Here is a 15,056-nt window from a genome sequence, read left to right as displayed (position 1 = left end):
TACCTGCGATCTGATGATACTGGAACCAGATGAACCCGACACTGGCATTCAAGCCGAATCGACCTTGCCAAAAGAACTGACTACACCACTGAAAACTACTACACCACCGAGGTGTTATCCGGACCGAGTCAGGAAGCCTCCAGAGAGACTGACTTATAATTGATTAACTGCAGCAAATGTGTAGATTATTCTTCTTGTAAACATGTTCATTAATGATTACTTAAAATGTTATGTACTAATTATCTAAAAGGGGAGGAATTGTAGTGTATGTACCTTTAAGAGCCCCTGTGTACTGTAATACCGGTAGTGACCACTCGGGTATATAAGACTGTACAGTGTCTTGTATCTTTTAGTTCACCTCCAGACTTTGTTCAGTAAACACCTGTTAAACCAACTCCTGCATTCCGTGTCTCCATTAACACACGGATACAACATCTTTGAGGAAGGATTCTATTATCTTTCCTACCACTGACGTTTAGCTAATTGTTCCACAGTTCCCTGGACTTGTTCATTCTCTCTTTTATATATAGTCACGGCATTAGCTGTCCGCCAGTCCTCTGGCACTGTTCCCTTTTCTAATGAATTTTTTTGATATCTATGTAACAATGCCTCTGCTATCTCTTCCCTAACTTCTTTTCATATGCGTGGATGCAATCCGTCCGGACCAGGGGTTTTATCCTCTCAAGGTTTGACGATGTTATCCATTATCTCCCCCCTTTCTATCTTATTCAGATATGGTGTGTCATTACTGGTTAGTTTGTTCTTGGGTTTTAGTGGGTTATATTTCTCCTGGACAATATTGATCATTCTTTTAAATGTTTCCCATTGCTTTTCTATTTCTATCTTTGTCAGTATTTTTTTCCAGTTTCCAATGTCATCATCCCTTAAAATGGTCTTTTTCCAATTTATTACTTTGGTATTTGTCTTACTTATGTCCTTCTCAATCTTTAGCTTAATCCTTATCATGTTGTGATCACTATTGCCTAGATGTTCTCCTACACTTACCTCTCTTATCTGCTCTGGTTCATTTCCCATTACTAGATCCAGAAGTGCTCCATCTCTTGTTGGGCTTTTTACACACTGGGTAAGAAACGAGTCCTGAACACATTCTCTAAACTCCATTCACTTTACCCCTTTCACCACCTCTTCTCCCCTGATTATTTCGGGGTAGTTAAAATCTCCCATGATTATTATTCTATGTCCTTTACTCATTTCACGTATTTGTTTACATATTTCTTCCTCCATTTCCTCTCCAGTTGGATGGACTGTAGGATACCCGATTAGCGTGATCCATCCCTTCTGATCTTTTATTTCAATCCATATGGATTCTGTTTCTAACATTCTGTTAGTTAAGTCCCTTTTTCTGACTGCCATTATGTTGTCCCTAATGTGTATAGCGACTCCACCCTCCTTCTACCATCCCCATCCTTTCTGATTATGCTATACCGCAATGCCGATAATCAGTGCTAACTGCTTGCCCTTGTTAAATGTTGCCTGTATTCAGGAGTTAATCGTGGCAGAGAATCAGTTGATGTTGGGGGATGTTCATTTCTGCGGGTTTGCTGACTGAGGGAATTGGGTGAAATTATTAGTGCTGATTTCCCTCTGGAGTCTCGCTAGTTTCCCAGCGTGATTCTGGGGGGTGCGGATGGGAAATTGGGCAGGGAGCTGGTCCACTGGATCCTGCAGCTCATCGCCACTTCTGGAACTACTGTCTGATGGAGAGATAGACAGAGAAAGAGACTGAGAGCAAGAGAGGATTTACAATACACGATTCGCGATGATTGTCTTTTAATCAGTGACTGGACGCGGTCCCTTTGTGTGTTCGTCCCTTCCAGTTGGAGGCGGAGCTTGTCTCTCTGCACAGTAAACAGGACGAGACCAGCACTGAGAACCTCAAGCTCAATCTGACCAATCAGGAGCTGGAGACGCGACTGGAGCAGATCCAACAGGAGCTGCAGGAGGCCCAGGATCGGCTGGTGGGCCAAGAGGAGGAAGCAGCTCAACGAGTGGAGAAAGAAGGGTAAGAGATTCCCAGGAGGTGTTGTGTCCCATGGAGCATTTGATCATCTCAGTCATTGCCCCATCCCTGTATCCTCTAATCGCACGCCACACACATATTTCCAGCTCCTTCCTCAGGACATACATTATTAACTGCTTCGCCCCCAGGCTCTCTCGCCCACAACACCATGGGGCAGAGATTCCACCAAATATCCATTCTGATTTGAAGCTTGTGAAGTCCTGAATTCTCTGCCAGTCTTACATCGGAACAGTGGTGGGCCATTCAGCACTTCGAGCCTGTTCCGTCATTCAATGAATTCATGGCTGAATCCAATAAGTTCTTCCCCTTGATTTATTTTGGGCTCTCTTCTATTACTGGTATTCTATCCTCTCCCTCTATAGTGAAAATGGAGACAAAGTCCTCACTTAATGAGTCTGGCATTTCCTTCTTGGCCATTATAGTCTCTCCTGCATCTGTCTTTACTGGGCCCACATTCCTGCCTCACCTCTCGCTTTCTCTTAATGAATTGATAAAACCTTTAACTGTTGGTGTTGATATTCTTTGCAAGTTTCTTTCTCTTTTGCTATTTCCCACCTTTGATGGATTTACCCTTTTACCCTTTTCCTTGCCTGTGTGTGAGCCTTTTCCCTTCTCTTGATACTGTCTCTTACCCCCTTTGTAGACCAGGGTTGCTTCACTGCACAAGTGGAGCTTTTGCCTGTTGGGGTGTGTACTGGGTTTGGATTGTACCAAATATCTCTTTGAATGTTTCGCACTGTTCGTCTGTGGATTTACCCAATAACAGCTCAGCCCAGATTTCTGTGGTCAATTTATTTCTCATTCCTTTGTTTGAGACTCTCTCTTCTCCCGCTCAAACCTGAGATAAATTCAGTCGTATTATGGTCACAATTTCAAGATGCTGCTTTACCGTCAGATGGTGAACTAATTCTGGTCCGTTACTCATCACTAAATCTACTATAACCTGCTCCCTCGTCGGTTCAAAAACAAATTGTTGGCGAACACTGCCCCAACTCCTGTCTCGACACTCATTGCCGTCACCATTTGACCTGTTGTGCTTTCCCCAGTCTATCTGGCCGATCGCAGATCATTTCTATTCCTCCCTCCCTTTGCTCAGCGATCTATTTTCATTCAGTGTAATTTCTCCTTCCCGCCCCAGTGTTGACCCACATTAAACTGCGTCCGCCGTCGATTGGCCCGTCTGTGTAATTGGTCAATTTGTATTTAACTCGTCCGTTACACAGAATTACATCGAATTTACACCACAGAAAACAGGCCCTTCGGCCAAACCAGTCGGTGTTGGGGTTTAACATCCAGACGAGCAGTGATCCTAATCCCAAGTGCCCGCCCCATTCCGATATCCCTTTCTGCTCTGTTGTTCTCTATTCTGTCCCATCCCTTCCGAACATTAACCACCTCCATCAAGTCCCCCTGTATTCTGCTCCATTCTAATGAAAACAGCCCGAACATTCCAACTCTTCCTGTGTATTAGTATTTCTCAGACCGGGCAGCATCATAAGAACATAAGAAATAGGAGCAGGAGTCGGCCATTCGGCCCCTCGAGCCTGCTCTGCCATTCAATAAGATCATGGCTGATCTTCTACCTCATCTCCACTTTCCTGCACTATCTCCATATCCCCTGATTCCTTAATATTCAAAAATCTATCGATCTCAGCCTTGAATATACTCAACGACTGAGCCTCCACAGCCCTCTGGGGTAGAGAATTCCAAAGATTCACCACCCTCTGAGTGAAGAAATTCCTCCTCATCTCAGTCCTAAATGACCGACCCCTTATTCTGAGACTGTGACCCCTGGTTCTAGACTCCCCAGCCAGGGGAAACATCCTCGCTGCATCTACCCTGTCAAGCCCTGTAAGAATTTTGTATGTTTCAATGAGATCACCTCGTATTCTTCTAAACTCTAGAGAATATCGGCCTAGTCTACTCAATGTCTCCTCATAGGACAATCCCCCCATCCCAGGAACCAGTCTGGTGAACCTTCGTTGCACTCCCTCTATGGCAAGTATATCCTTCCTTAGGTATGGAGACCAAAACTGTCCACAATACTCCAGGTGTTGTCTCACCAGGGCCCTTCACCCTAGTGAATCTGCTCTCTATCCTCTCTAATTCCTCCACATCCTTCCTATAGTACAGAGCTCCCTATCTCCCTGAGATCCCCCTCCCGGCCACAGAGCAGTCATCGCCCTGTTACAGTCGGTGCTGGTGAAGACAGTGTAATCCTGTTCTCCCTCTGTAATTCCTGCTCCGCAGATTTCAGAGAACTCGCTCAATCCGACGCCGAGCGACTCGCAACACGTCGAGCAAACCGGACCCCCTGGGAGAGGATCCTGGGCTCCCTCAGCTGAGGGTCGAAGGTCAGGAAGTGACCGTGGGGACTGGCGGTGATGGAGATGGAGCCTGTGAGGAAACAGCAGCAGCTTCAGCAAGAGATGGAGCAACAGAGAGAATCAAAGAGGTAGCTGGGCCCGGGAAGCAGGCTTCTCCACTGTTAGACCAGCAGCAAGGCCTCATTCCTGCAGGAACTGGCTCTCCCAGTGCTGTCTCCACAGAGAGACTCAGATCTCCTCTTAGACCAGAGGGACGAAGGGTCCCAGCCGTACTGGAACCCGCTCTGGATCAGAGTCAGGCTGTCCTGGTTTAGGTCTCAGTTTGTGTCGGCTACTCCTTCAGGGAAAGGTCATAACAAAGAATATCGTGGGAAGACCAAGCGAAAGAATGGACGCTACTTGGGTAATGTCTAGGAGTGTCACCGGTTTCCCAGCGAGATTCTAGGGGCTAGGGCTTGGAGATCAAGTGAGGAATTAACCAACTAGATCCTGCAGCCTTATACCAGACTGAGAGAGAGACAGGGGAGAGTGAGAGATACTCAGAGAGATGATGTGGAGAGAGCGAGTGAGGCTGACAGAGCAAGAGGGATGATTATAGAGACAGAGAGAGTGAATGACACTGAGAGATATAGAGAGATTGTTAGGAATAAACTATTTGTGAGGATTGTCTTTTAATCGGTTATTGGACACGGACCCTTTGTGTGTTCGTCCCTTCCAGTTGGAGGCGGAGCTTGTCTCTCTGTGCAGTAAACAGGACGACACCAGCACTGAGAACCGCAAGCTCAATCTGACCAATCAGGAGCTGGAGACGCGGCTGGAGCAGATCCAACAGGAGCTGCAGGAGGCCCAGGATCGGCTGGTGGGCCAAGAGGAGGAAGCAGCTCAACGAGAGGAGAAAGAAGGGTAAGAGACCCTGTACACACCGTGCATACTCCCCGCACACCGTGCACACACCCCGCACACCGTGCACACTCCCCGCACACCGTGCACACTCCCCGCACACCGTGCACACTCCGCGCACACCGTACACACTCCCCGCACACCCTGTACACAGCCCGCACACCGTGCACACTCCCTGCACACTGTACACACTCCCCGCACACCGTGCACACAGCCCGCACACCGTGCACACAGCCCGCAGACTGTGCACACTCCCCGCACACCGTGCACACTCCCTGCATATCGTGCACACTCCCCGCACACCGTGCACACTCCCCGCACACCGTGCACACTCCCCGCACACCGTGCACACACCCCGCACACCGTGCGCACTCCCCGCACACCGTGCGCACTCCCTGCACACCGTGCACACTCCGCGCACACCGTACACACTCCCCGCACACCTTGTACACAGCCCGCACACCGTGCACACTGCCCGCAGACTGTGCACACTCCCCGCAAACCGTGCACACTCCTTGCATATCGTGCACACTCCCCGCACACCGTGCACACTCCCCGCACACCGTGCACACACCCCGCACACTGTGCGCACTCCCCGCACACCGTGCACACTCCCTGCACACCGTGCACACTCCACACACACCGTGCGCACTCCCCGCACACCGTGTACACACTCCCCGCACACCGTGTACACACTCCCCGCGCACCGTGCACACTCCCCACACACTGTGCACATTCCCCGCACAACATGCACACTCACTGCACACCGTGCACACACGCCGCAAACCGTGCACGCACCCCGCACACCGTGCACACTCCCCGCACACCGTGCACACACCCCGCACACCGTGCACACTCCCCGCACACCGTGCACACACCCCGCACATCGTGCACGCACCCCGCACACCGTGCACACTCCCTACACACTGTGCACACTCCCCGCACAACATGCACACTCACTGCACACCGTGCACACACGCCGCAAACCGTGCACGCACCCCGCACATCGTGCACGCACCCCGCACACCGTGCACACTCCCCGTACATCATGAGTTGACGGCGGTTGTGGAAATCAAACAATTTATCTTCCCAGCAACCTCTCTCTCTGACACTGTCACTGACGGTCTCTCCCTGTCTGTCTGATTCTTTGGTTTGATTACAGAGAGCGAGATCAATCTCCCGGCAGTGAGGGGCCACGTTCCGATGAAGCTTTTCTGCAGGTAATGAGGGATGGACACAGCAGGGAAAAGGGGGGATTCAGTCACAGCCCGTGTGTGTGTGAGGGTGAGCTCTGGTACATGGACAGTACACACCGGGGGAGCAGTGAGGGTTCATGTCCCATCACTGGGCTCAGACAGAGGGCCGGGACACTGACTGTGGATGAGAATGGGGAGAGGGGAGTGGGTGAAATGATGGCAGAATCTTCTGAACAGAATCCAAATTATATCGACTACATTACCCATATCCACCCTTTCTGTTACTTCTTCGAGGAGTTGAATATTATTGGTGAACCCTGACCTTCCCTGTGAAATCCGTGCTGACCACTCTTTGTTATATTTTCAGTTTCCAAATGTTTTTCTGTTACATCTTTGAGGAAGGATTCCATTATCTTTCCTACCACTGACGTTTAGCTAATTGTTCCGTAGTTCCCTGGGCTTGTTCGTTCTCTCTTTTATATATAGTCCTGGCATTAGCTGGCCACCAGTCCTCTGGCACTGTTCCCTTTTCTAATGAATTTTTTTGATATATATGTAACAATGTCTCTGCTATCTCTTCCCTAACTTCTTTTCATATGTGTGGATGCAATCCGTCCGGACCAGGGGTTTTATCCTCTTAAAGTTTGACGATGTTATCCATTATCTCCGCCCTTTCTATCTTATTCAGACATGGTGTGTCATTACTGGCTAGTTTGTTCTTGGTTTTTAGTGGGTTATATTTCTCCTGGACACTATTGATCATTCTTTTAAATGTTACCCATTGCTTTTCTATTTCTATCTTTGTCAGTATTTTTTTCCAGTTTCCATTGTCATCCCTTAAAATGGTCTTTTTCTAATTTATTACTTTGGTATTTGTCTCACTTATGTCCTTCTCAATCTTTATCTTCAACCTTATTATGTTGTGATCACTATTGCCTAGATGTTCTCCTAAACTTACCTCTCTTATCTGCTCTGGTTCATTTCCCATTACTAGATCCAGAAGTGCTCCATCTCTTGTTGGGCTTTTTACACACTGGGTAAGAAACGAGTCCTGAACACATTCTATAAACTCCATTCACTTTACCCCTTTCACCACCTCTTCTCCCCTGATTATTTGGGGGTAGTTAAAATCTCCCATGATTATTATTCTATGTCCTTTACTCATTTCACGTATTTGTTTACATATTTCTTCCTCCGTTTCCTCTCTAGTTGGATGGTCTGTAGGATACCCGATTAGCGTGATCCATCCCTTCTTATCTTTTATTTCAATCCATATGGATTCTGTTTCTAACATTCTGTTAGTTAAGTCCCTTTTTCTGACTGCCATTATGTTGTCTCTAATGTGTATAGCTACCCCACCCTCCTTCTACCATCCCCATCCTTTCTGATTATGCTATACCGCAATGTCGATAATCAGTGCTAACTGCTCGCCCTTGTTAAATGTTGCCTGTATTCAGGAGTTAATCATGGCAGAGGATCAGTTGATGTTGGGAGATGTTCATTTCTGCGGGTTTGCCGACTGAGGGAATTGGGTGAAATTATTAGTGCTGATTTCCCTCTGGAGTCTCGCTAGTTTCCCAGCGTGATTCTGGGGGGTGGGGATGGGAAATTGGGCAGGGAGCTGGTCCACTGGATCCTGCAGCCCATCGCCACTTCTGGAATTAGTGTCTGATGGAGAGATAGACAGAGAAAGAGACTGAGAGCAAGAGAGGTTTTACAATACACGATTCGCGATGATTGTCTTTTAATCAGTGACTGGACGCGGTCCCTTTGTGTGTTCGTCCCTTCCAGTTGGAGGCGGAGCTTGTCTCTCTGCGCAGTAAACAGGACGAGACCAGCACTGAGAACCTCAAGCTCAATCTGACCAATCAGGAGCTGGAGACGCGGCTGGAGCAGATCCAACAGGAGCTGCAGGAGGCCCAGGATCGGCTGGTGGGCCAAGAGGAGGAAGCAGCTCAACGAGTGGAGAAAGAAGGGTAAGAGATTCCCAGGAGGTGTTGTGTCCCATGGAGCATTTGATCGTCTCAGTCATTGCCCCATCCCTGTATCCTCTAATCGCACGCCACACACATATTTCCAGCTCCTTCCTCAGGACATACATTATTAACTGCGTCGCCCCCAGCCTCTCTCACCCACTACACCATGGGGCAGAGATTCCACCAAATATCCATTCTGATTTGAAGGTTGTGATGTCCTGAATTCTCTGCCAGTCTTACATCGGAACAGTGGTGGGCCATTCAGCACTTCGAGCCTGTTCCGTCATTCAATGAATTCATGGCTGAATCCAATAAGTTCTTCCCCTTGATTTATTTTGGGCTCTCTTCTATTACTGGTATTCTATCCTCTCCCTCTATAGTGAAAATGGAGACAAAGTCCTCACTTAACAAGTCTGGCATTTCCTTCTTGGCCATTATAGTCTCTCCTGCATCTGTCTTTACTGGGCCCACATTCCTGCCTCACCTCTCGCTTTCTCTTAATGAATTGATAAAACCTTTAACTGTTGGTGTTGATATTCTTTGCAAGTTTCTTTCTCTTTTGCTATTTCCCACCTTTGCTGGATTTACCCTTTTACCCTTTTCCTTGCCTGTGTGCGAGCCTTTTCCCTTCTCTTGATACTGTCTCTTACCCCCTTTGTTGACCAGGGTTGCTTCACTGCACAAGTGGAGCTTTTGCCTGTTGGGGTGTGTACTGGGTTTGGATTGTACCAAATATCTCTTTGAATGTTTCGCACTGTTCGTCTGTGGATTTACCCAATAACAGCTCAGCCCAGATTTCTGTGGTCAATTTATTTCTCATTCCTTTGTTTGAGACTCTCTATTCTCCCGCTCAAACCTGAGATAAATTCAGTCGTATTATGGTCACAATTTCAAGATGCTGCTTTACCGTCAGATGGTGAACTAATTCCGGTCTGTTACTCATCACTGAATCTACTATAACCTGCTCCCTTGTCGGTTCAAAAACAAATTGTTGGTGAACACTGCCCCAACTCCTGTCTCGACACTCATTGCCGTCACCATTTGACCTGTTGTGCTTTCCCCAGTCTATGTGGCCGATCGCAGATCATTTCTATTCCTCCCTCCCTTTGCTCAGCGATCTATTTTCATTCAGTGTAATTTCTCCTTCCCGCCCCAGTGTTGACCCACATTAAACTGCGTCCGCCGTCGATTGGCCCGTCTGTGTAATTGGTCAATTTGTATTTAACTCGTCCGTTACACAGAATTACATCGAATTTACACCACAGAAAACAGGCCCTTCGGCCAAACCAGTCGGTGTTGGGGTTTAACATCCAGACGAGCAGTGATCCTAATCCCACGTGCTCGCCCCATTCCGATATCCCTTTCTGCTCTGTTGTTCTCTATTCTGTCCCATCCCTTCCTAACATTAACCACCTCCATCAAATCCCGCTGTATTCTGCCCCATTCTAATGAAAACAGCCCGAACATTCCAACTCTTCCTGTGTATTAGTATTTCTCAGACCGGGCAGCATCATAAGAACAGAAGAAATAGGAGCAGGAGTCGGCTATTCGGCCCCTCGAGCCTGCTCCGCCATTCAATAAGATCATGGCTGATCTTCTACCTCATCTCCACTTTCCTGCACTACCCCCATATCCCTTGATTCCTTAATATTCAAAAATCTATCGATCTCAGCCTTGAATATACTCAACGACTGAGCCTCCACAGCCCTCTGGGGTAGAGAATTCCAAAGATTCACCACCCTCTGAGTGAAGAAATTCCTCCTCATCTCAGTCCTAAATGACCGACCCCTTATTCTGAGACTGTGACCCCTGGTTCTAGACTCCCCAGCCAGGGGAAACATCCTCGCTGCATCTACCTTGTCAAGCCCTGTAAGAATTTTGTATGTTTCAATGAGATCACCTGTCATTCTTCTAAACTCTAGAGAATATCGGCCTAGTCTACTCAATCTCTCCTCATAGGACAATCCCCCCATCCCAGGAACCAGTCTGGTGAACCTTCGTTGCACTCCCTCTATGGCAAGTATATCCTTCCTTAGATATGGAGACCAAAACTGTCCACAATACTCCAGGTGTGGTCTCACCAGGGCCCTTCATCCTAGTGAATCTGCTCTCTATCCTCTCTAATTCCTCCACATCCTTCCTATAGTACAGAGCTCCCTATCTCCCTGAGATCCCCCTCCCGGCCACAGAGCAGTCATCGCCCTGTTACAGTCGGTGCTGGTGAAGACAGTGTAATCCTGTTCTCCCTCTGTAATTCCTGCTCCGCAGACTTCAGAGAACTCGCTCAATCCGACGCCGAGCGACTCGCAACACGTCGAGCAAACCGGACCCCCTGGGAGAGGATCCTGGGCTCCCTCAGCTGAGGGTCGAAGGTCAGGAAGTGACCGTGGGGACTGGCGGTGATGGAGATGGAGCCTGTGAGGAAACAGCAGCAGCTTCAGCAAGAGATGGAGCAACAGAGAGAATCAAAGAGGTAGCTGGGCCCGGGAAGCAGGCTTCTCCACTGTTAGACCAGCAGCAAGGCCTCATTCCTGCAGGAACTGGCTCTCCCAGTGCTGTCTCCACAGAGAGACTCAGATCTCCTCTTAAACCAGAGGGACGAAGGGTCCCAGCCATACTGGAACCTGCTCTGGATTGGAGTCAGGCTGTCCTGGTTTAGGTCTCAGTTTGTGTCGGCTACACCTTCCGGGAAAGGTCATAACAAAGAATATCGAAGAAGGGCAACCTGATAAGGCCTCAGTTAGAACACTGTGACCAATTCTGGGCACCGCACCACACAGGATGTCAAGTCCTGAGAGAGGGAGCAGGGGAGATTTGCTAGAATGGTCCCAGGGATGAGGAACTTCAGTTATGTGGTGAAACTAGAGGAGCTGGTGTTGTTCTCCTTGGAGCAGAGAAGGTTAAGGGGAGATTTAATAGAGGTGGTCAAAATGATGAAGAGTTTTGATGGAGTAAATGAGGAGAAAGTGTTTCCACTGGCGGGAGGGTCAGTAACCAGAGGACACAGATTGAAGGTCATTCACAAAAGAACCAGTGGGGAGATGAGAAGAATTTTTTACACAGCGACTTGTGATCTGGAATGCGCTGCCTGAAAGGGCGATGGAAGCAGATTCAATAATAACTTTCAAAACGGAACTGGATAAATACGTGAATAAGTAAAATTTGCAGGGCTGTGAGGAAAGGGCGGGGGAGTGGGACTAATTGGAGAGCTCGATGGGCCGAATGGCCTCCTTCTGTGCTGTATCATTCTATGATTCTATGAAAGACCAATCGAAAGATTAGCTGATACTTGAATAAAGTCCAAGAATAATGGTTTGGACAGTCCCAGACTCACTTGAGTTGACCTGTTGATTTCGTCCCTTCCAGTTGGAGGCAGAGCTTGTCTCTCTGCGCAGTAAACAGGACGAGACCAGCACTGAGAACATCAAGCTCAATCTGACCAATCAGGAGCTGGAGACGCGGCTGGAGCAGATCCAACAGGAGCTGCAGGAGGCCCAGGATCAGAATGAGGGGGATCAAGGGGAAAAGGAAGGGTAAGTGATTGCACTGTCCGAGGGGCCGAGGAATCATTGTGCCCCTTGGGCGAATTGGTTATCTCCATTTGCACCTATCCCGAGAACTGGCCAAGGCTTCTTCAACAACACCTCCCAAACCCGTGACCTGTATCACCTAGAAGGGCAAGGGCAGCAGCTGCATGGGAACACCACCACCTCCAGTTTACCCTCCAAGTCACACACCATCCTGACTTAGAAATATATCGCCGATCCTTCATCATCGCTGGGTCAAAATCCTGGAACTCCCTCCCCAACAGCACTGTGGGAGCACCTTCACCACACGGACTGCAGCCGTACAAGAAGGCGGCTCACCACCACCTTCTCAAGGGGTAATTAGGGATGGGCAATAAATGCTGGCCTTGCCAGCGGCACCCACATCCCGTGAACGAATAGATAAATTTATTTTTTAAATAGTCTCCACTCCTGATCCCAATCAGATATTTCTCCAGCATCTTTTTGAAGGAAGCAACAGACTTGGTATGAAGTGTTTATTCTGCCTGTCTCTTTCACACCTACTGCTGAACTGGAGGAAGAAGTTTCTCATGTGTGGTCTCACCTGCAGCTTACTGATTTCACCCTGTGTTCTCTGCTTCTTGTTAGTGAAATGTACAATTGACCTCACCTGAGCCTCACAGCACCTTGAGCACCTGGGTCATGACCCCTGCCAAGTGCCCTTTCCCCAATGATGTGTCCTGCCCAGCGAGCCTGTCCTCAGGACCTGCTACCACAGTTGTTCTTGTTGCCCTTCTGTAAACACTGAGATCTCGTCACATCTGTTGTGACGGTTGGGTTGCCACATTCCACACTGTGATCCAAGTGATGCTTGACCTGTGCACGTGTTCTAAAACCGGATTCAACTCGTTGCTAACTCTCCACAGTCTCTCTCCTAGAAATAATAGGCTTTGATAAGAGTGAATGATCAATATTTGCACCCTGATCTGTCTCCTTTTCTATGTCCACCATCCTCTATGTAACATCATCGACTGTACTTCAAGAGCCAGTCAGTGGCTGTGACGTACTCTGGGCTGTACTGAGGATGCGATAAGCTAGCCTGGTCATTATGGTGCTGGACTGGCATTTCAGAGTTTGAGAGTTCACATTTTACCATGTCAAGTTGGTAAATTGCAGGCTGGCGTCAGATGAAAATGACCATGGAAGCTACCAGATTATTGTAAAAACCCAGCTGGTTAATGTCCTTCAGGGAAGGGAACCCGCCATCCTTACCCGGTCTGGCCGACATGTGAATCCATTCCCACATTACATGGTTGTTCTCAGGGAAAGGGAATAAATGTGGCCTTGCCAGTGGTAATAAATGCCAGCGATGCCCATGTGATGTCCGAAGAATGAATTTTAAAAATGCAAGTTAGTTAGTTATCCTGATCACATCTTTGCTGTTTCCTATTTCAATATGGATGACCTAAGAAACATTTTTTTTACTTCATTTTTTTTTTGAGGTGTGGGCATCGCTGGCAAGGCCAGCATTTATTGCCCATCCCTAATTGCCCTTGAGAAGGTGGTGATGAGCCGCCTTCTTGAACCGCTGCAGTCCATGTGGTGAAGGTACTCACACAGTGCTGTTCGGGAGGGAGTTCCAGGATTTTGACCCAGTGACAATGAAGGAACGACGATATACTTCTAAGTCAGGATGGTGTGTGACTTGGAGAGGAACTTGGAGGTGGCGGTGTTCCCATGCGCCTGCTGCCCTTGTCCTTCTAGGTGGATCAGGTCGCGGGTTTGGGAGGTGCTGTTGAAGAAGCCTTGGCGAGTTGCTGCAGTGCATCTTGTAGATGGTGCACACTGCAGCCACGGTGTGCCGGTGGTGGAGGGAGTGAATGTTTAAGGTGGTGGATGGGGTGCCAATCAAGCGGGCTGCTTTATCCTGGATGGTGTCGAGCTTCTTGAGTGTTGTTGGAGCTGCACTCATCCAAGCAAGTGGAGAGTATTCCATCACACTCCTTACTTGTGCCTTGTAGATGGTGGAAAGGCTTTGGGGAGTCAGGAGGTGAGACACTCGCCGCAGAATTCCCAGCCTCTGACCTGCTCTTGTTGCCACAGTATTTATGTGGCTGGTCCAGTTAAGTTTCTGGTCAATGGTGATCCCCAGGATGTTGATGGTGGGGGATTCGGCGATGGTAATGCCATTGAATGTCAAGGGGAGGTGGTTAGACTCTCGCTTGTTGGAGATAGTCATTGTCTGACAGTTGTGTGGCGCGAATGTTACCTGCCACTTATCAGCCCAAGCCTGAACGTCGTCCAGGTCTTTTGCATGTAGGCATGGACTGCTTCATTATCTGAGGAGTTGTGAATGGCACTGAACACTGTGCAGTCATCAGCGAACATCCCCATTTGTGACCTTATTGATGACAGCTGAAGATGGTTGGGCCTAGGACACTGCCCTGAGGAACTCCTGCAGCGATGTCCTGGGGCTGTGATGATTGACCTTCAATCACCACAACCATCTTCCTTTGTGCTAGGTATGACTCCAGCCAGTGGAGAGTTCCCCCCCCCCCCCGATTCCCATTGACTTCAGTTTTACTAGGGCTCTTTGATGCCACACTCAGTCATATACTGCCTTGATGTCAAGGGCAGTCACTCTCACCTCACCTCTGGAATTCAGCTCCTTTGTCCATGTTTGGACCAAGGTAATGAGGTCTGGAGGTCTGGAGCCAAGTGATCTTGGCGAAACCCAAACTGGGCATCAGTGAGCAGGTTATTGGTGAGTAAGTGCCGCTTGATAGCACTGTTGATGACACCTTCCATCACTTTGCTGATGATTGAGAGTAGACTGATGGGGCGGTAATTGTACGGATTGGATTTGTCCTGCTTTTTGTGGACAGGACATACCTGGGCAGTTTTCCACATTGTCGGATAGATGCCAGTGTTGTAGCTGTACTGGAACAGTTTGGCTAGAGGTGCGGCTAGTTCTGGAGCACAAGTCTTCAGCACGATAGCCGGGATGTTGTCGGGGCCCATAGCCTTTGCTGTATCCAGTGCGCTTAGCCGTTTCTTGATATCACGTGGAGTGAATCGAATTGGCTGAAGACTGGCTTCTGTGATGGGAA

At 48.5% G+C, this 15,056-nt stretch overlaps 1 protein-coding gene across 1 annotated transcript in view; it reads left to right on the top strand.

Moving 5' to 3' along the window:
- The window catches only part of LOC147105410 (uncharacterized), a gene marked incomplete at its 5' end in the record, with an annotated part of 278,987 nt that overhangs the window by 164,907 nt on the left and 99,024 nt on the right, over window positions 1-15,056 (top strand). Inside the window, 6 exons of the mRNA XM_086011725.1 lie at window positions 1,839-2,023; window positions 4,292-4,496; window positions 5,087-5,271; window positions 6,431-6,488; window positions 8,256-8,440; window positions 10,709-10,913. Of these exons, the coding sequence (XP_085867851.1) occupies window positions 1,839-2,023; window positions 4,292-4,496; window positions 5,087-5,271; window positions 6,431-6,488; window positions 8,256-8,440; window positions 10,709-10,913 (1,023 nt within the window). The remainder of the gene's footprint in view (window positions 1-1,838; window positions 2,024-4,291; window positions 4,497-5,086; window positions 5,272-6,430; window positions 6,489-8,255; window positions 8,441-10,708; window positions 10,914-15,056) is intronic.

Source organism: Somniosus microcephalus, chromosome 18 (genome assembly GCF_052327205.1).
Source record: "Somniosus microcephalus isolate GS21.2 chromosome 18, FLI_Smic_1.0, whole genome shotgun sequence".
In the NCBI taxonomy this organism is placed as follows: Eukaryota; Metazoa; Chordata; class Chondrichthyes; order Squaliformes; family Somniosidae; genus Somniosus; species Somniosus microcephalus.
Note: the sequence above shows the minus strand (reverse complement) of the source record. Positions and strands in the feature narration are given on the sequence as shown.